General features: G+C 42.7%; 1 protein-coding gene across 6 annotated transcripts in view; it reads right to left on the minus strand.

The window, feature by feature from the left end:
- Positions 1-16060, minus strand: part of dscamb (Down syndrome cell adhesion molecule b) — a 104653-nt gene that overhangs the window by 18262 nt on the left and 70331 nt on the right. For all 6 annotated transcript variants that reach the window (XM_079272175.1, XM_079272174.1, XM_079272172.1 and 3 more), the window contains exons 9-15: positions 14372-14650; positions 13986-14105; positions 10709-10888; positions 1660-1856; positions 1315-1411; positions 906-1034; positions 616-783 (exon numbers count right to left, since the gene is read on the minus strand). In XM_079272175.1, coding sequence (XP_079128301.1) covers positions 616-783; positions 906-1034; positions 1315-1411; positions 1660-1856; positions 10709-10888; positions 13986-14105; positions 14372-14650 — 1170 coding nt within the window. The remainder of the gene's footprint in view (positions 1-615; positions 784-905; positions 1035-1314; positions 1412-1659; positions 1857-10708; positions 10889-13985; positions 14106-14371; positions 14651-16060) is intronic.

Raw genomic sequence — 16060 nt, forward strand, 5'->3', positions numbered from 1 at the left:
CTTTAACCTTCAAAATAATGTGAGAAATGATAGATGTTTTATTTAATTTGAAGTTTATGACTTTGTTTTAGCAATGAATCCAATCAAATGGGGCATTTTAATGTGCTGGTATGCCTGCAGGGGGATCATTACAGGTAATAGAAGATAAGTGAACACTGATAGAGACGACTAAAAGCTACAGTGAACTGATCTGTTTCCCCACGTGTAAGAGATGATGGCCTCCATTTCAAACAACCATAAAATAATTATGTGCAAGATGACTCAACAGGTTTGAGGGCCAAGAGGAGGAAAAAGACACTAAAGATGAGGAGTTTCTTTCCAACGCAGCATTCGGACGAAGTGACAATCCTCTACAGAGCAGAGTTAAAGTATTAAAATGAATCTTAGTGACAGTGTAAAGTTAATAATAACCAAATTAACAATTTAACAAGAGTGTGATATGGAGAAAGTGGAGTTTCATTTTATGTTAGGGGCACTGTAGTTAGACTACTTACTTCCGTTCTGTCTGCAATGTTCAGATGCTTTTCAGTAGCAATTCTATTCTGACTGTGAACTTTGTGTTCGAATGAAGTAAAACTGTGAAAGAAAAAGCAGGTAAAATGCCTCGTGACTTACCTGCTTCATCAGTGGTGATGGTGAGCTCGTTGCTCGGGTTGCTGTTGCCGATGATGTTCTTGGCGACCATGCGGATGTTGTAAGTGGACGAAGGGTGGAGGTCAATAATCGTGGCCTGGTTGAGCTGCGGTGACACATCTTTGGTTACCTGGGCTGATAGCCATGACGCTAGAACAAACGGAGGGAGAGAATGGATGGTAACATCTGGCTCTCTCGTTTTCTGTGAAGCCACGTTTCAGAATGAATTGTTACATGGACGTGAACCCGCCGTTTCTTCAACTTGTGTCTACCTGATTTGTTCTTGCATTCAATATCATATCCTGTGATGGGGCTGTTGCCGTCAAAGCCCATGGTCCAGCGGAGAGCTATGGTCCGATCTTTTACCTCGCGGATCTCCACCTCTGGAGGGTCGGGTGGTTCTGAGGAACAGTGTGAACACAACAGAGTTATCGCAGCGGCCCTGAAATAGAAGGGGACGGCAGGCAGACCACACAGACGTATCGTTTTTACTCTGTCTGAGATTTCCCCTGTGACAGTTTATGGGTAAGTCTGCAAAGAGCAGGAGTCACACTGTGCGGCAGTTCAATTAATAAATGAATGTATATTAAGTAATAAAGGACAGACGATATTACTACTCCGGATGGGGGATTTCTTCGAAACAGAGCCAGTGAAAAAGCCTCCAGCTGAACTGAGTCTTACCTTGCACTGTCAGCTGTATGATGCCTCGGTCCTCACCGAAGGAGTTGATGGCATGACAGGAGAAGAAGCCTGAGTCCTCACGAACGGTTGGCATAATCTGCAGAGAGACACAACATATGCAGGGCATTGGTGGGGGGGCAGAGAGTTAGTTAGGAATCTAAAATGATGTTTCATAACAATTGATTTTTGAAAAAGGAGGATGGGCAACGTAAATATTGAGAAGGGGACAAAATCCTCTTAATATATAAATAAATATATAAAGACTTAAAAAATGGCAGACGGTTGTGCACTCCCCAAAATGAGATTTAAAAACATGTTTGCATGACGGTGATGCTGAGCACTCACCACCAGCGTAGAGATGACTTCGTCAGCCACCTCTTTGACGGTGACCACGTATCGGCTGGTCTCCGGGTTGATGATGCGCTCTTCTTTCTCCCAGCGCACCATGATGGGTTTCTCCCCGTGAGCGATGCAGCTCATCTTCTTCTCCTCGCCCTGCGTGGCCAGAGTGGTGTTGGGGTAGGAGGTGATCATGGCCGGGACTGGACGGAGGTGACAGACGTTGAGGGGGAGAGAGTAAGAATAAAAAAGAACAGGGGGAGAAGAAAAGAAAAGAATAAATCAGTTAAAACAGTTATTTTGCACATTTTCTGCTGAAGATGTAGACAATTAGATAGACAACAAACACCTTTAGGAACAGTATATCTACTTTGCCTTCTACCAAGGGACACTTTCATATTAAGAAATCAAAATTTAAAATCAAATCAAACATTTGAAAAAACACAGTGCATATGCATTCTCTGTTTTCTGTCTGATACTGAGGAAAAAATGAGATTATGACAACCACTTAAACACTCCAGGGACCATCGTGAACTCATGTTTGAGTCTACCTGTCTCCCACAATACTTAGAGATTGAAACGCAGCCCTTCAGGTAAGCCTGCGCCTGCTTTGATAATGACAGCGAACTGTAGCGTGCAGCTTTCTGAGGATGAGGCAGAGGAACGGAGACGAAAGTGGTGACTCCTGACTGAACTCCCATCGGTCTGAGCGTGGAGCCGGTCTGGCTCTACGCCGTAACCGCACACCAGGCTCATTAGCAACACATCTAGCCTGTGTGTGTGTGTGTGTGTGTGTGTGTGTGTGTTGTGAATGTCTCTCACCCAGACTACTCACAGACTGTACTCACACTCACACTGTTCTCATACTCACGCTTTCTTTCATTCTGTCTTTTTCTCTCTACTGGCATGAAGCCGTCTCCCGATTATAACACTCACAGAGACTTTCAGGTGCAATTCACAGTATAATGATCTCTGCAGTGTGACGCTTCTGAATTGGAATACTCTATATTAACCTCCGCGGTTTAAGCAGACTGAACGAATATGTTGATCTCTATCAGTCTGGACATCATGAACGTAATCATAACATGCAGATGTTGAAATGCAGGTTTTGCTGCTAGTTGTGTGATGGCTTTAAACTTGAGACAATCTGAATGAGTCGATGGACATCGAAAATTTGGAGGCAAAAATGATCCTGGGAATCAATTCGAAGCTCCGTGCGACAGATGCAATTTAAATCCCTCCAGGTGTGTTATTTTACAATGGCCAGGATGACATTCATTGATGTGCAACAATCAGGCTCTAAATTGCAGAAGGAAGAGAAACACTGAATATCTGTAATTATAGATGGTCAGAAAAAGACAGAAAATAATGGGTAGAAGATTCAACATCAACAAATCCAATAGTGTTCCTGACAATGTAGAATACAAATACAGGGCCACTAAAATAATCGAGTTTAAAATGATTTATTTCTTAAATTGAAGACATTTATTTGTTAGAAAAAAGTCGAAACAGACACCACTTTAAACTACGGTAGCGACTAACACTTTTGTTTTTTATCTGCGATTAATCTGTTGATGAATTGTTTTTTTTACATGTTAATCACAAAATCGTTTTGTCTGTAAAAAGTCTGAATACAGTGAAAAACAGAGACTTTTCAAATTGCTTGTCTTATAACCCAAATATATTCAGATTACAATGATTCCAACATTTTTCCTTAATTACTTAAAGCTACATTTATTGATGTTTTTGGCCACTAGGGGGCAGTGGAACCGAGCTATAAACACACCACTGACATATTATCACTCCTTTCAAGTTTTTATTGCTTGTTGGCAAACAGTTGCTTCTTTACACATCCACAGTTCCAGAGCAACATTTTCACTCATTTGGAGTCCTGTTTGTGTGCACCTGATAGACGTGAGTCTAATACTCACTCTCCTATTAGATGTGGTTCAGTCTTTACAAGCTAGACACTTAACTTTGTTAACTGTAAAGTGGGTTTTGGCGTTTCTTTCCCCATAAAAACACTCCTATTACACGACACAAATGACATAATAACAATACTGATTAAAGCGGCTTTCATCATCAGTCAGGTACTCTTTATTTACATCAAACAGGCTGGTGTTTAATCCTATACGTTCATTAGAAAACTGTGTCTTTGAAAAGGACAGCAGAGGCGGCCACATGTGGCAGGTACTTGTGCAGTCGAGGTCGGAGGCCTTCTCCTCCAAGAAGAGATGCGATATGTGTGTTTGAGTCAGTGTGTGAACGTCTGTACACTCCTGAATAATCTGTCTGTGTGCATGTGTATGAGTGTTGCACTATGTGTGCATATGCATGAATGTGTGTGCACGAGAGCGGGTGTGTCTGTGGGAGCTAAGTGGGCGAGCACAGAGAGCAGAAAAGACTTGTGCTCATGACACATCTCAGCCACGCTACACGATGGAGGAGAGAGAGAGCATGTACCCCTGCAGCGCTAACTATGATCCCTCTGCCTCGCTCTCTCACTCCATCTCCCTCCTCAGGCTCCCACCAGGACAGCGATGATTTAATGATGAGAGAGACCACTTTGATTATTCATACGCAGCAGACAAGTCCGCTGGCCGTGCTGTTGTCTCACACAGACACACACGCATTCGAACATATACCGACGTGCAGGAATAACGACAGAAGAGCACGCGCCCGTGCACACCTGGAAATACAAAAACAAAGACACATACAGAGACCTTGCACACCCGAACAGTATGCAAGTGTAGAAACACTGTCAAAATAGGAAAAATGAAACATAGGCATGCACATGCACAAACAAATGCAAACCAAAACAGAAGCAATGGCACGCACAAACAACTGCAACCACTATTTATAAATACACACATGCTTCCCCACACACAGAGTATTCCTCTGTGTCAAAACAGTCATGTAGATAACTTTGGAATAATTCGTTTTGGCTTCACACAGGCGGCAGTCTGGTACAGTTTGCTCGTACTAGGAGTGCAAGGACGGTGAGACAATACACGAACTATAGACTAAACTGCACTCGTTCTGCTGCACAAGCAGGCGGAAAAATGCTACGGGTTGTTTCTTGCTCTGTTATTCATTACTTCAGTGGTACATACAGTATAAAGACGTATCTACATTGTAGAGTATGTGCATGTGTATTAGAGCATGACCTGTTCTGATTTTGTTCATTCTGATTCCGATATTTGGGAGTTTAAACAAGACTTGAGAGGCAAGCAGCTCTGTGAGGATGTAGGCTATAGGCACAGCGGTGCTTTGAGCTAAATGCTAACGCCAGCTTGCTAACAAGCTCACAATGACAATGCTGACATCCCGATGTTTAGCTTATATATAATGGTTAAAATGCTGCCAGCATGGCTTAGCCAAAACACACTGATATAAGTAGATCTGTTATAAATTAATATCTGACAATAACATCGGCTAAGTCCAACACAAACAAATGAACACAGACTCCGTCAGCGTGTTTCTGACTTTCTTCTCACAGTACATTTCCGTCTTTGATGCAGTCAACACAAATCAAAAGGGGGAGCTACTTGTGTGTGTGTGTGTGTGTGGCGCGCACAATTGAGGCCTGTGTGCGCTTGTGTGTGCGCGTACGTGCACCTTCAGCCCCAGCCCACCCCCGGCATGATGAAATGTGTCAGACTCGGGACTGCCAACGTTTAAACCTCATCACTTATTCACTCGCAGCCCCTCCCTCTCCCTCGCTCCCCACACCATCATCCCCTTTCCCACTGCCCCCGCGCAGGAAATCGCTGATTTATTTTGCATAGCAACTATGAATTTTAAGTGAGTCCTATTAAAAGAGTCTTCTCAGCTCCTTCTCTAAATGTTATTGCTCCTTAACAGGGGCTATTTTCTCCATCTAAATCGGCGGCCTTGGCAGCGCAAGTTAACACTGACGAAGCTGGTGTTTGCTCATCGAGGGAGAAAGGGCACACAATGCCAGAATGCCAGACTCAGTGTGTTAGTGTGTCTATCTGTGTGTATCTGTTTCTGTGTGAAATCAGGTCTCTTAAAATATGTTGGTTTGAATGAGCGCATGCTTGCCAATATGAGCTTCATTCCGCTTGATTGTGTGTGTGTGTGTGTGTGTGTGTGTGTGTGTGTGTGTGAGTGAATATCTGACAATGAAAATGCTAAACGTCTGCGCATTCTACTTCGCTACCATGTGATAGAAACCGCAGTATCTAAAATGTCCTACAATCTTCGCCGATCTTGGTTGTGCTTCATCGGCCCAGAGCTTGAGGTGAGGCCTCATCTCATCTCTATGCATCTACCGTGCAGCACTCGCAGGGCCCCGGGCTAAACCTATTCTTTTTGATAGCCCATAATTGCTCGGTTGATGTATATTTTTTAATATCCAGCGATATTACAGGGACCTGGTAATAAAACACGGGCGGGTAGAGGAGAAAGTGTGAGTGGGAAGAATGGAGACAGGGGAGAAAAGAGAAAGCCGAGAGGCTAGAGAGGGAGGGAGAAGGAGGGGAACAAAGAGAGGAAGGTACAGACAGGAGGTGAGGCACTGAGCAGTGTGGAGAAGGCTTCACTCATACTAAGATGGGTTAAATGTTGTATAATTAAACCTGAAGCACCATTTGAGTCAACGGTGGCATCGCACAAACTCTTTTGAATGGAAACGGACACTTCTGAAATCATTTTTCCCCAATTACCTTGGTGTTAAAACTGTTTCAGCATTTGCAGATTAAATAAGCGCTCAACAATTCGGTGATTAATTTGACGGCGAGAAAATGAATTGGTCACTATTTGATGGGCGATTAGTCAGACAATTTTACCAGATGTAGCTAGCTAGCTATAGCTTATGTTGACTTCCTTATAGTTGAAAACAATGGCTCTGGTTAACATTTTAATGTTTCCAACTGACTCTTTTTAAAATGAGAACCCTGTAAAAAGTGTTTTAAATATGCACTTGATGGCTACAAGTGAGCCAGCAGTCACATTAGCAGCATGATGCTAACAGATTTAGGCTAAACTGGCATGCTAGCTTTTGCCTCTTACATTATTGAGCAGATAAACGCACTGTTTAATCCATTACTTACACTTTTTGACACAAGTCAGTATACAACCAGAACAATTCTCTTTTGACACCATACATGACTCACTATGTTGACATTGTGATTTAAGAAAGAAGACAACAGCAAAACATGCACACAGACACACAGAGGAGCAGTGCAGACGGATGTAGAATGATTTAAATATATGATGCTGTAATATTCATCTGGGATTAAGACTATTTTGTTGGAAGAGTGAGTCAATGAAGCTGAAACGGGATCTCTGAATGGTAAATAAATGTATGCTTTCTTGTTGGCAATGGGATATTTAGACACTTGGAGGCCACACACAGCTGCTATCAAATGAAAAAGGCTATAAAATCAAACAAATAACGTCTCATTTATCTTTTTAAATCTTTCTCGCATTGCTTAAAATGTAAGACACAAAGACAGACAAAGAGTGCAAATAAAGCAGAGAAACATGCGGACTGCTCTTCCCTTGAGCCCCCTCGTCGGCTTCTAATTGAAGTATTGACGGATTTAAATGAGGCTGAAATGCACTCAAGAGTTCTAGTGTCTCATAACACACACACGCACAAACACACACACATTTGCACTCGTTGCGTGCAAGCAGAATGAACAGAATGCATAAAAAAAACAGAATCTAAAAAAGTTAAATATGTCTACATTACAATCATACTGTGTGCTTGAAAAGAAATATGTTTGAACACAAACACAGAAATGGACATGATGGAGCTGGTGACTACAAGCACACTAATCGCCGTTTTTCAAACCACTCATGCAAGTAAGTACACTTTTAGAGAAAGCATCTTGTGCGTACGAGTACAGTTTGGGGTTTAAAGGGCATGAAATGTGATCTGTTGATGAGTGACTAGCATGCGGCTGAGCCAGCATGTAATGACTGAGCAGCCAATGGCAGCAGAGGAAGGACAGCACACGGTGCTATCGTAGGCCCGGAGAACTTACGGCTGGCTCCTGTACTGTGAACTGTTGGAGCCGTGCGGACGGCACGTCAATGCTAACTGAATCATGAATGACTTGGAGGTTTTAAATGACTCTGCAAGAGAAATTTAATTCAGGAGTAAATGGACAGAGTGTAAAAAGAGAACTGTGTTCGCATGTATTTAATCCTTATTCAGTGCGACTAATGATGACATATTCCGATGATGTCATGGGGGAACTTTTAGCATGATGTTAGCAGCAGTATCAATGGTTCTGGAGATAAGCAGATATTGGTAGGCAGATTTTTGTGTTTATTGTAGCTAGGGGTGGTGCGATATACCGGTATTGACGATAACCGTGAATATTTAAAAAATAAATATTGATATCATGTTAGTTAAACGCATAAAATAATATTGTACAAATATTCCAGCACCTCTTAAACATTTTATTTATATACAGTTATGGTACATAACCGGTACCGGTTCCGTTGTCTCAAAGTCAATGGGTTCATTGAATGGGATTTTAGATAGATAGTTGGATGCGTGAAATAAGGAGTGTGGTTAACACAAGCTTATGAGATGTTAATGTTTTGTTCTATTATATCAAATGCGTCAGTAAAGACCACTCATGAATTTTGAAAATGAGGCTACAAAAGCCCGTCTTTACAGCCTCGTGTGTATACTCACACTCACGTGACTGTGTTGTAGTTTGTTTATTGCCCAACATTAGCTTCTTACTTCTATTGATTTCATTCACGCTTAAAAAGGATCTTGCTTTTGGATTTCTGTTGAGGGAACCAGTGGGATGCTTCCGGTTTCGCCGACAAAAATATGTCATTCCTGCAGCACTATATTTTGCAATTAAGAGCCCAAGGCTCCAGGAAAAGTGTATTCACTTATAGATGACTGCTAAAGGGAATCCTGCATATTTGAAAAATAGTAAACATGATATTCAAATGTTTTAACAGCAGGAGTTCTTCAAATAACCATAATTATATGCAGCAAAGGCTCAATAAACTAAACATGTAAATACTTCTGCATAAAGCGCCAAATCCAATGAGACAGCGGTGGTTCTGAATAACATGATTTTACGTGGGAAATGTGAGATGAAATTCAAGCTCTTGGCAATACTGCCAGGATTAAAAAAGGTCAGTATTGTTTTCGGCAGTAAGAACAGATACTGTATAGAGTCAGTGTGCATATTACATATAAAGAGAGCAAGTAACTGACAAGCAATGAACTACAGTTTTTGATTTAATATTCTACTCCGCTCACTGTGTTTGTATCCATGTTCAACTTGTGGTAAGAAAATAAAAAATATAATTTGAATGAAAATGTACTCGAACCTTTTTTAGGGAGGAAACGATATAAATAATAAAAGCAGTAAATAATGTAAACATTACGGTTCATGTTAATGAAACTATTAGTTATGAGAAGTAAGCTTACATTATTTAGCACTAAAGCTGTCAAAATTCCCTTTGATAGAGCCGAGTACAGCATGAAACTGAAGCCTAGAGCAACAGCAGAGTGCATTCGGCGGGTCAAACATCTCGCTCTCTCTCTCGCTCTCTCTCTCATCTACTTTGGTAGTTGATACAACTGACTTTAAAGAGCAATGTAACCGAAACTATGCATTCAATCTGAGTATACTCCTCATACTGCCCTTATCCCCCACATCATTACAAGATGCACATAAACTGGTTGAAAACTGATCTATATCATCTCACTCTAACTTGTTTGAGGCGAGTCTTCTCTTTGGCTCTGACGGACTCATTGGAATAGTGGAGTTCAGTAAATACAGTAAAAGACCACTCGCATGAACAAATGCACACTGTGCGAGACAAGACCTTGTTTGCTTTCGTTGAAATCAATAAACAATGTCTTAAAACATCGTTGTTTGGTGTTTGGCGTTAGATATGCTACAGAGAGTTGAGTCTTCTGTAGCTGCAGCTACGGTGTTTGCGAACAATGGAAGAAAAAAAGGTGAGTACAGCCATAGGTCAACTTGCTGCATAGCAACTGGGTGCTACAGTCAGCAAACGGACCTATGAAAACACCGAGAGCATGTTCTTCTCTGAGCCTGAACCCTGGCAGCTTCACACAGTGGCAGCTCCCAACCCTGTACACTGCGAGGCTTAATTACAGTGACACATGAAAACCCACTGCAATGCCAGCTGATATTAATGATAACAAGTGCTGATTTATCCAGAAGGAGATTATTTTGTTGGCTTCCCGTTTCATAGAGAGGTCAGAAGTCAGAGTTAGTTACAACTTCCTTTACATCACTTAAAACAAGTCAGATGTGTCAGGTTCTTGTTCTCTTTTTCACATTTGTGTTCAGTATCTCAGACTTGGTGAGGAGAGAGAAAGAGGAAGAGAGAGAGAGAGAGAGAGAGAGAGCGAGGGAGACAGAGGGAGGGCTGCATGTCAGCAGGGCTCCTCGTGATCCGGTTTGATAACAGTAGCACAGGGAGAATAAGCCCCACTCGCATCTCAGCGCCGTGAAAATGAGGAGCCACTCCTAGCGCTATAGGGGAGCTACATGCTAATGCCTCACTGGAGGCAGGAGACCCACTGACACAAAAACACTAACGTGCTTAGATATACTAGCTGTTTGCATATAGATTTTAGGTTTGAGCAGAAAATTCTACTAAATAATGGTTTGTTTTTTTGTCATTTTGGCCAGTAAGGAAGTCAGGCTCAAAACCACTTTAAATCATTTCTAAACTTATTAAGTGCTTCATATTTAGCTGAAGCTCATCACAAGCTAGTGAGATGTTGCTTTGGATGGATAGTGACAAGAATCTTTAACTCTCAGACTCCGTTTATCTTATGCACAGCTTGTCTATTGAATCTGCTGATGCCCTTCCTTCCATGTTTTTTTTGTTTTTTTTAAAGTTAATGTCTAGCCGATCAACTTTACGAGTAGTATAGCTATCTGTAAAATCTCGCAGCTGGAAATCCTTTTTAACGGCTGCTTGTTGCTGCACCAGCCCAGACATTAAAAGACACAATGATTACTGCCCATCAGCTAATATTGATCGTGCATCAGACGCAGGCTCTTACTTTTGACGGTGAGGTACATGGACTTGCTGACATCAGCTCCCACGTCGTTGCTGACCTTACACAGGTAGAAGCCGCTGTCGTCCTCCAGCACGTGTTTGATCAGAAGCGAACCGTTGCTCAGCAGCTGCACACGAGAGCCGCTGTTCAGCTGGATGGGCTGAAACTGGGGAACGCCCGCGCCTGACACGAGAAGGAAGATAAGAGACAAAGAAAGAGAGAGTAAAAAACAACACTGTAAATAATGAGAAAATAAACATTTCGATACATCAGACTCCTTCTGCAGCTCATACAGTACATTCAATATACACACATGCCTATAGGTACATATTGAGCTGTAATTTCCAGTAGAGAAACAGATGCGTAATGCTAAAACGGGATACAGTGCTGAACAGTAAGCTGATCTCCAGTGTGTGTGTTTGTGTGCGTGCGTTCATTTGACCACGCGTCTCTGTTTACAGATTTGATGACAAAGCGTGTCAGATTTAGGGAGGATTGTAAACATGTTTCTTAACACCAGGCCTAAATCCTTCAACCGCCAAACAGCTGCCGAGCACAGTGAAGCAGGCCGAGCTGCCGGTGTGACGCAATCAGAACAGACATAATGCTCATGTTTAACAAGACAGCAGATTGGTGCAGGAGAGCAGAGCGGAGAGGCCTTCAGCGCCGAGGCGAGCCGGTGATATTCAAAGATGGTAGCTGTAGCTAGACATGGATGTTTTTCCAGACTATTTATTCTCATGCGTCAAATCTCTGGGTTTATTCTTTGCATGTATGTTTGCTGAATTACTAGTCTGGCCTTGGTCGAGGACAGACTCCTCCTACAGGCATGGATTTGTCTGATTAGAGAACAAGGACCGTAAATCTCTGCATGCCGCTTTTCTCAATTCTCAAAAGTCCAATACGACTGACACTTGATATCCATCTCTGAGGCGCCGTTGAAATAATTGGACTTGGCATCTCTGACATATTCTAGCCTGCGTGTAATTAATACCCATCTTTTTTTAATAGAAAACGATATAATCACTCTTGTTCTATTGTTAAACAATACAGTATTTCATTCTGCAAAGTCCGCAGGAAATGTCACAGACGATGAATCCTAAAGCTTCACATCTTCGGAGCGGTCTGCTCTTATAGTGATGAAAGCACTGTGTTCCACCTTGCTCATGTAGTATTAAACACATGTGTGAACTGAGCCAGACGTTGCATTAGCTCGTGTTAAAGTAAGCGTGTAGAGATTAGGCTATTTAGTGAGCTGTGGGTTTTTGCTTTTTAATTAAAATGCAGTCAAGTGGCCGTGGCCAGCAAAGGGTCAAGTGGTGACTTTGTTCCTGCTCCCCTGGCTCCGACAGGGAGAGGAGGGAGAGGGAGGGAGATGTGTTCTTCCTTGAATTATGGATTTTGCATATTCAAATGGTGCTAGTCGTTATGCTAATAGCGGTTGACCTTTACTTACTGTTCCATATCTCCCAGAGACACTCATCTGGCTCGTACCTACTTCTGTTGCAGTAAAAGCATGCCAGACAGCCATTCTCTGGACAAACTGCCCTCTGGCTTACAACAAATTAGACGATAGCTTCCCAAGCCGCCTAACCTGGATGTGTTTTTGTTTTGGAGGTGATTTTCATTGCTCTGAATGACATCCTGCACAACAACATATCATAGAGCACCAGGAAAGATGGAGGTAAAAATATGTGCCTAAAAAGGCCGAAAAAGAAACAACAAAACTGATCTGAGGCTGGGCCAACTGAACTATGGGGCACTTCCTGCTGGATCGGTAATACTTGTTTTTAACGCTACGATTGAGTAGTCACACAAACACTGCTCAGCCTGATCCCTCCGTACTGATCAGAAATGGACGGTCAGACAGTACTAATCAGGCATGAGGCCTGCTTGTCTCACATCCACACACACACACACACACACATGCACGTCCACACACACAAATTCAATCAAAGGGTGAAAAGCAGATCTGATTCTTTCATTCCTTTGATCATGGGGCCGAGTAAACACACACACACACACACACACACACACACACACACACACACACACACACACACACACACACACACACACACACACACACACACACACACACCACTCCTCATTGGTTGTTGTCCTTCTGTTGGTGAAGCTTTCATCCCTGGTTATATGGATGATGGAGCAAACACCTGGGGCTCCTCTTCATCTGCCCTGCTCAAGTGGCCGAACTCACCTGCTGCCTCCCTGCCCGTCTGTCTGCTGACGGTCTATCTGTATATCTGTCTGCTGATTTTTTTCCCCTCTCTCTCTCTCTGTGATGATTCTCTGATGGTGCAGGTGGAAACCCTACAAGCCCCTGAGCTTACAGAGCAGATGGCTGCGTGTGTGCTTTTATCTCTGTGTATTCGCACACATGTGCTCCGGCTTCGGATGAAGCAAATGGAGGCCACTCAGCTGCAAAAGCCTGCACTCGCCTTCACACAGTTGCTTTAAGAAACACAACCTGAGACCAAGCTAGCTGCACACACACACAGCTGTACTGTAGTTGGCATAATTATCATTTTATATGATAACTTTTGATGCAAAGTCAGATTCTTTACTGGTCAATCAGCATTCATTTTGTATTGTAGTATAACAAAAACAATCCTTTTCACATGATTGTGCATTTCCCTCTTGCATGTACAGTTAGCCTGCATGGAATGATTAAATAATGGAAAAATTATTCATGAGAAACTAAAGGCTGCAACCTTCAATCACTGCAGTTCAATACAGACCAGAATCAGCATTGAGGCTGAAGATTAAACGATCCTAATGCTGTGAGCTTGAATCCATATCACTTTGGGTTTCAATACTCTGTTCATTGTTGCAGTGCGTTGATGAGCGGTGGTCACTTAGCAATAAAAAGTGGAACTACCCAATATTGCGCGCACATCAAGACGGATTCCCATGTTTACCACTTGTAAGTGTTCACGTCGTTGAACTAAAGACAGTGATTGCAGTTTGTCTTGTGAGGGTTAAACATTGTCTGAATTATTACACTACATGCATTACATCTGGAGTTAATTACCTTGAGTGACGGACCTCCGTGCGTGATTGTTTTACAGGCACTTTGTATTATTACTAAATCAGATAGCATGGAGTTATTGCTGAGCATCCTGGTAACTCGGGAGACTGACTGTGAGTCTGCTTACCTACTCTGTGAGTTTGAATTGAAAAGTGTGATTTGTTTTTAATTCATTCCCTCGTAGCCGGCAGGTTCAGCTGCAGTGGGTAATGCACGCTGCGTTTAATGTACCTTTGGAGTGTTCCCATACGATGGTGGGTGGAGGGTAGCCTTCAGCTGAGCAGTTAAGAGTCACAGTTTTCCCATAGATCCCATCTTGATCCTCAGGCTGAACCACAAACTGAGGAGGAACTGTACATACACAAAGATCAACAGTTGACATCGATACATGATACTTTGTTGGCGTCTTTATTACACTTGTAGCCTGTGTGTGCAGTTTCACACAAGTCAAACACTGCACCAGTCGATTTTACCCTCCAGCCAGACAGCAGGAACTAATAAGTGAAGTTTGGTACTGCAGGGATGGCTTAAAATGAAAACCTGCACACATACCGCACATTATAGCAGTCCACTAGGGTGCCATTAGATATATAATCTGTTCCTTTGTGCTTCCTCACCTCTAACAATGAGCTGACTCTGGTGCTCCACTGCAGCAGCCTCGTTGCGGGCGACGCAGGTGTAGTTGCCGTTGTGGTCGGGCGTGAGGTTGGAGATTCTCAATGAGCTGGTGAAGTCGATGTTGTCCACAGTCACACCCAGGCTGATGGGGATTGGCCGTCCATCTTTCTGCCAGGTGATGTCCAGCGGGCGGTCGCCTGACATGACCACGCAGGGGATGAAGACACGTTGGCCGATGGTGAAACGCTGGAACTCAAAGGGCTGAATGTAGGGAGGCACTGACAGGCCGAGGAGGAACGGGAGAAAGAGACACCAGGAGTAAATGTGATTTCAGCCGCGAGTTTCAAAGACCGTCTTAATTTCCTGGGTTTTGTGGCAGATACTGTGTCCTTTTCTCGTGTCACTGAAGGAACACAAAAGACCTGAATAGCAAAACATTCTGCAATAAGTTCCCGTCATTCTCAGTCGGGAACATGATGTTCTTTCAGAAAAAGAAGCGCACGCAGAAGCAGAACAACAGAAAAATAACTTTCATGTGACTCATTCAGGTTGCTTGGAGAAAGAAATCTGAGTGACCCTGAACTTTGTCTCTTTGTCTATGAATGATCATCTATTGATCTACTAACCTACATACGTACCTATCTTCTAGACTGGCAACTGCATCAATCTAGTGTATCCGCCACACAAAACCCTGATTGCCGGCCTAGTGCGTACAAGAAAACAAGTATTCACAGAGCAGCCAGAGTCAATCTGGCTGCATAATATAACGACACGGTTACACAATAACATTTATTTAAATTGCCTGCGCTCTATTCTCTGGGAAATCTCCAGCCATCACACAAGTCATCTGTGCTTGAGTGTCCAGTGAGTTGAAATAACACTGAAATAAGCAGCACTTTAGCCCCTTATTTAATTCACAACAAAGGGGAGATAATGGACTCCAGGGATCCCCAAAGACACTTCCACATTTTAAGCATGAGCAGAGTAAATTAACAAATGCACTTGCTCACTGTAGCACCACTGAGAAGTGTTGCTTTATATCATCGCTCTCTCTTTAGGTCTCACTCTCTCGCCCCCTCGGTTTCCCTCGCTCCATTAGAAAGTGTAATATCGTGACAACAACCGAGCATACTGTACAGAGGGAAGGACGTGGAGCATAATGGGGAAGCCCTTTTGAGTATTACCTTTTACAGCTGTAAGATCTCAGTGGAGATCAGTCACTCAGCTCTGAAATGTCAGTGACACTGACACAGTCATCATTAGATACCTTGATGTCCTGAGGAATATCAGATTCATTTAGAAGTCTGGTAAGCTCTATGGCATATGATATAGCTGTCTGTTTGAGTGGGTCCTTTTATTTATATATATATCGTGGTGGGTTTTTCCACTGAGGAAACCCGTAGATGCACATGTAGACAGGTGGTCCCAGAATGGGCCTTATGTTTCCTATTTAAAATATCTATCACATTCAATGTTATCAGAGCACAAAATATGAGACTTTGGCATTAATTCAATTGTGAGTTTTAACACAAAGTCAAAGATGTGACAGTCAAAGGAACAGTTCAACATTTTGTGAAATACGTGATTGCATACTGACAGCAGAGACTCCAGGAGGTCACTATGCCTGGGGAAGAAAAAGTCCCTCACATAACCCCCATAAAACCACATCTTTCACACTGAACTGATTC

Source organism: Melanostigma gelatinosum, assembly GCF_949748355.1.
Source record: "Melanostigma gelatinosum genome assembly, chromosome: 7".
Lineage (NCBI taxonomy): Eukaryota > Metazoa > Chordata > Actinopteri > Perciformes > Zoarcidae > Melanostigma > Melanostigma gelatinosum.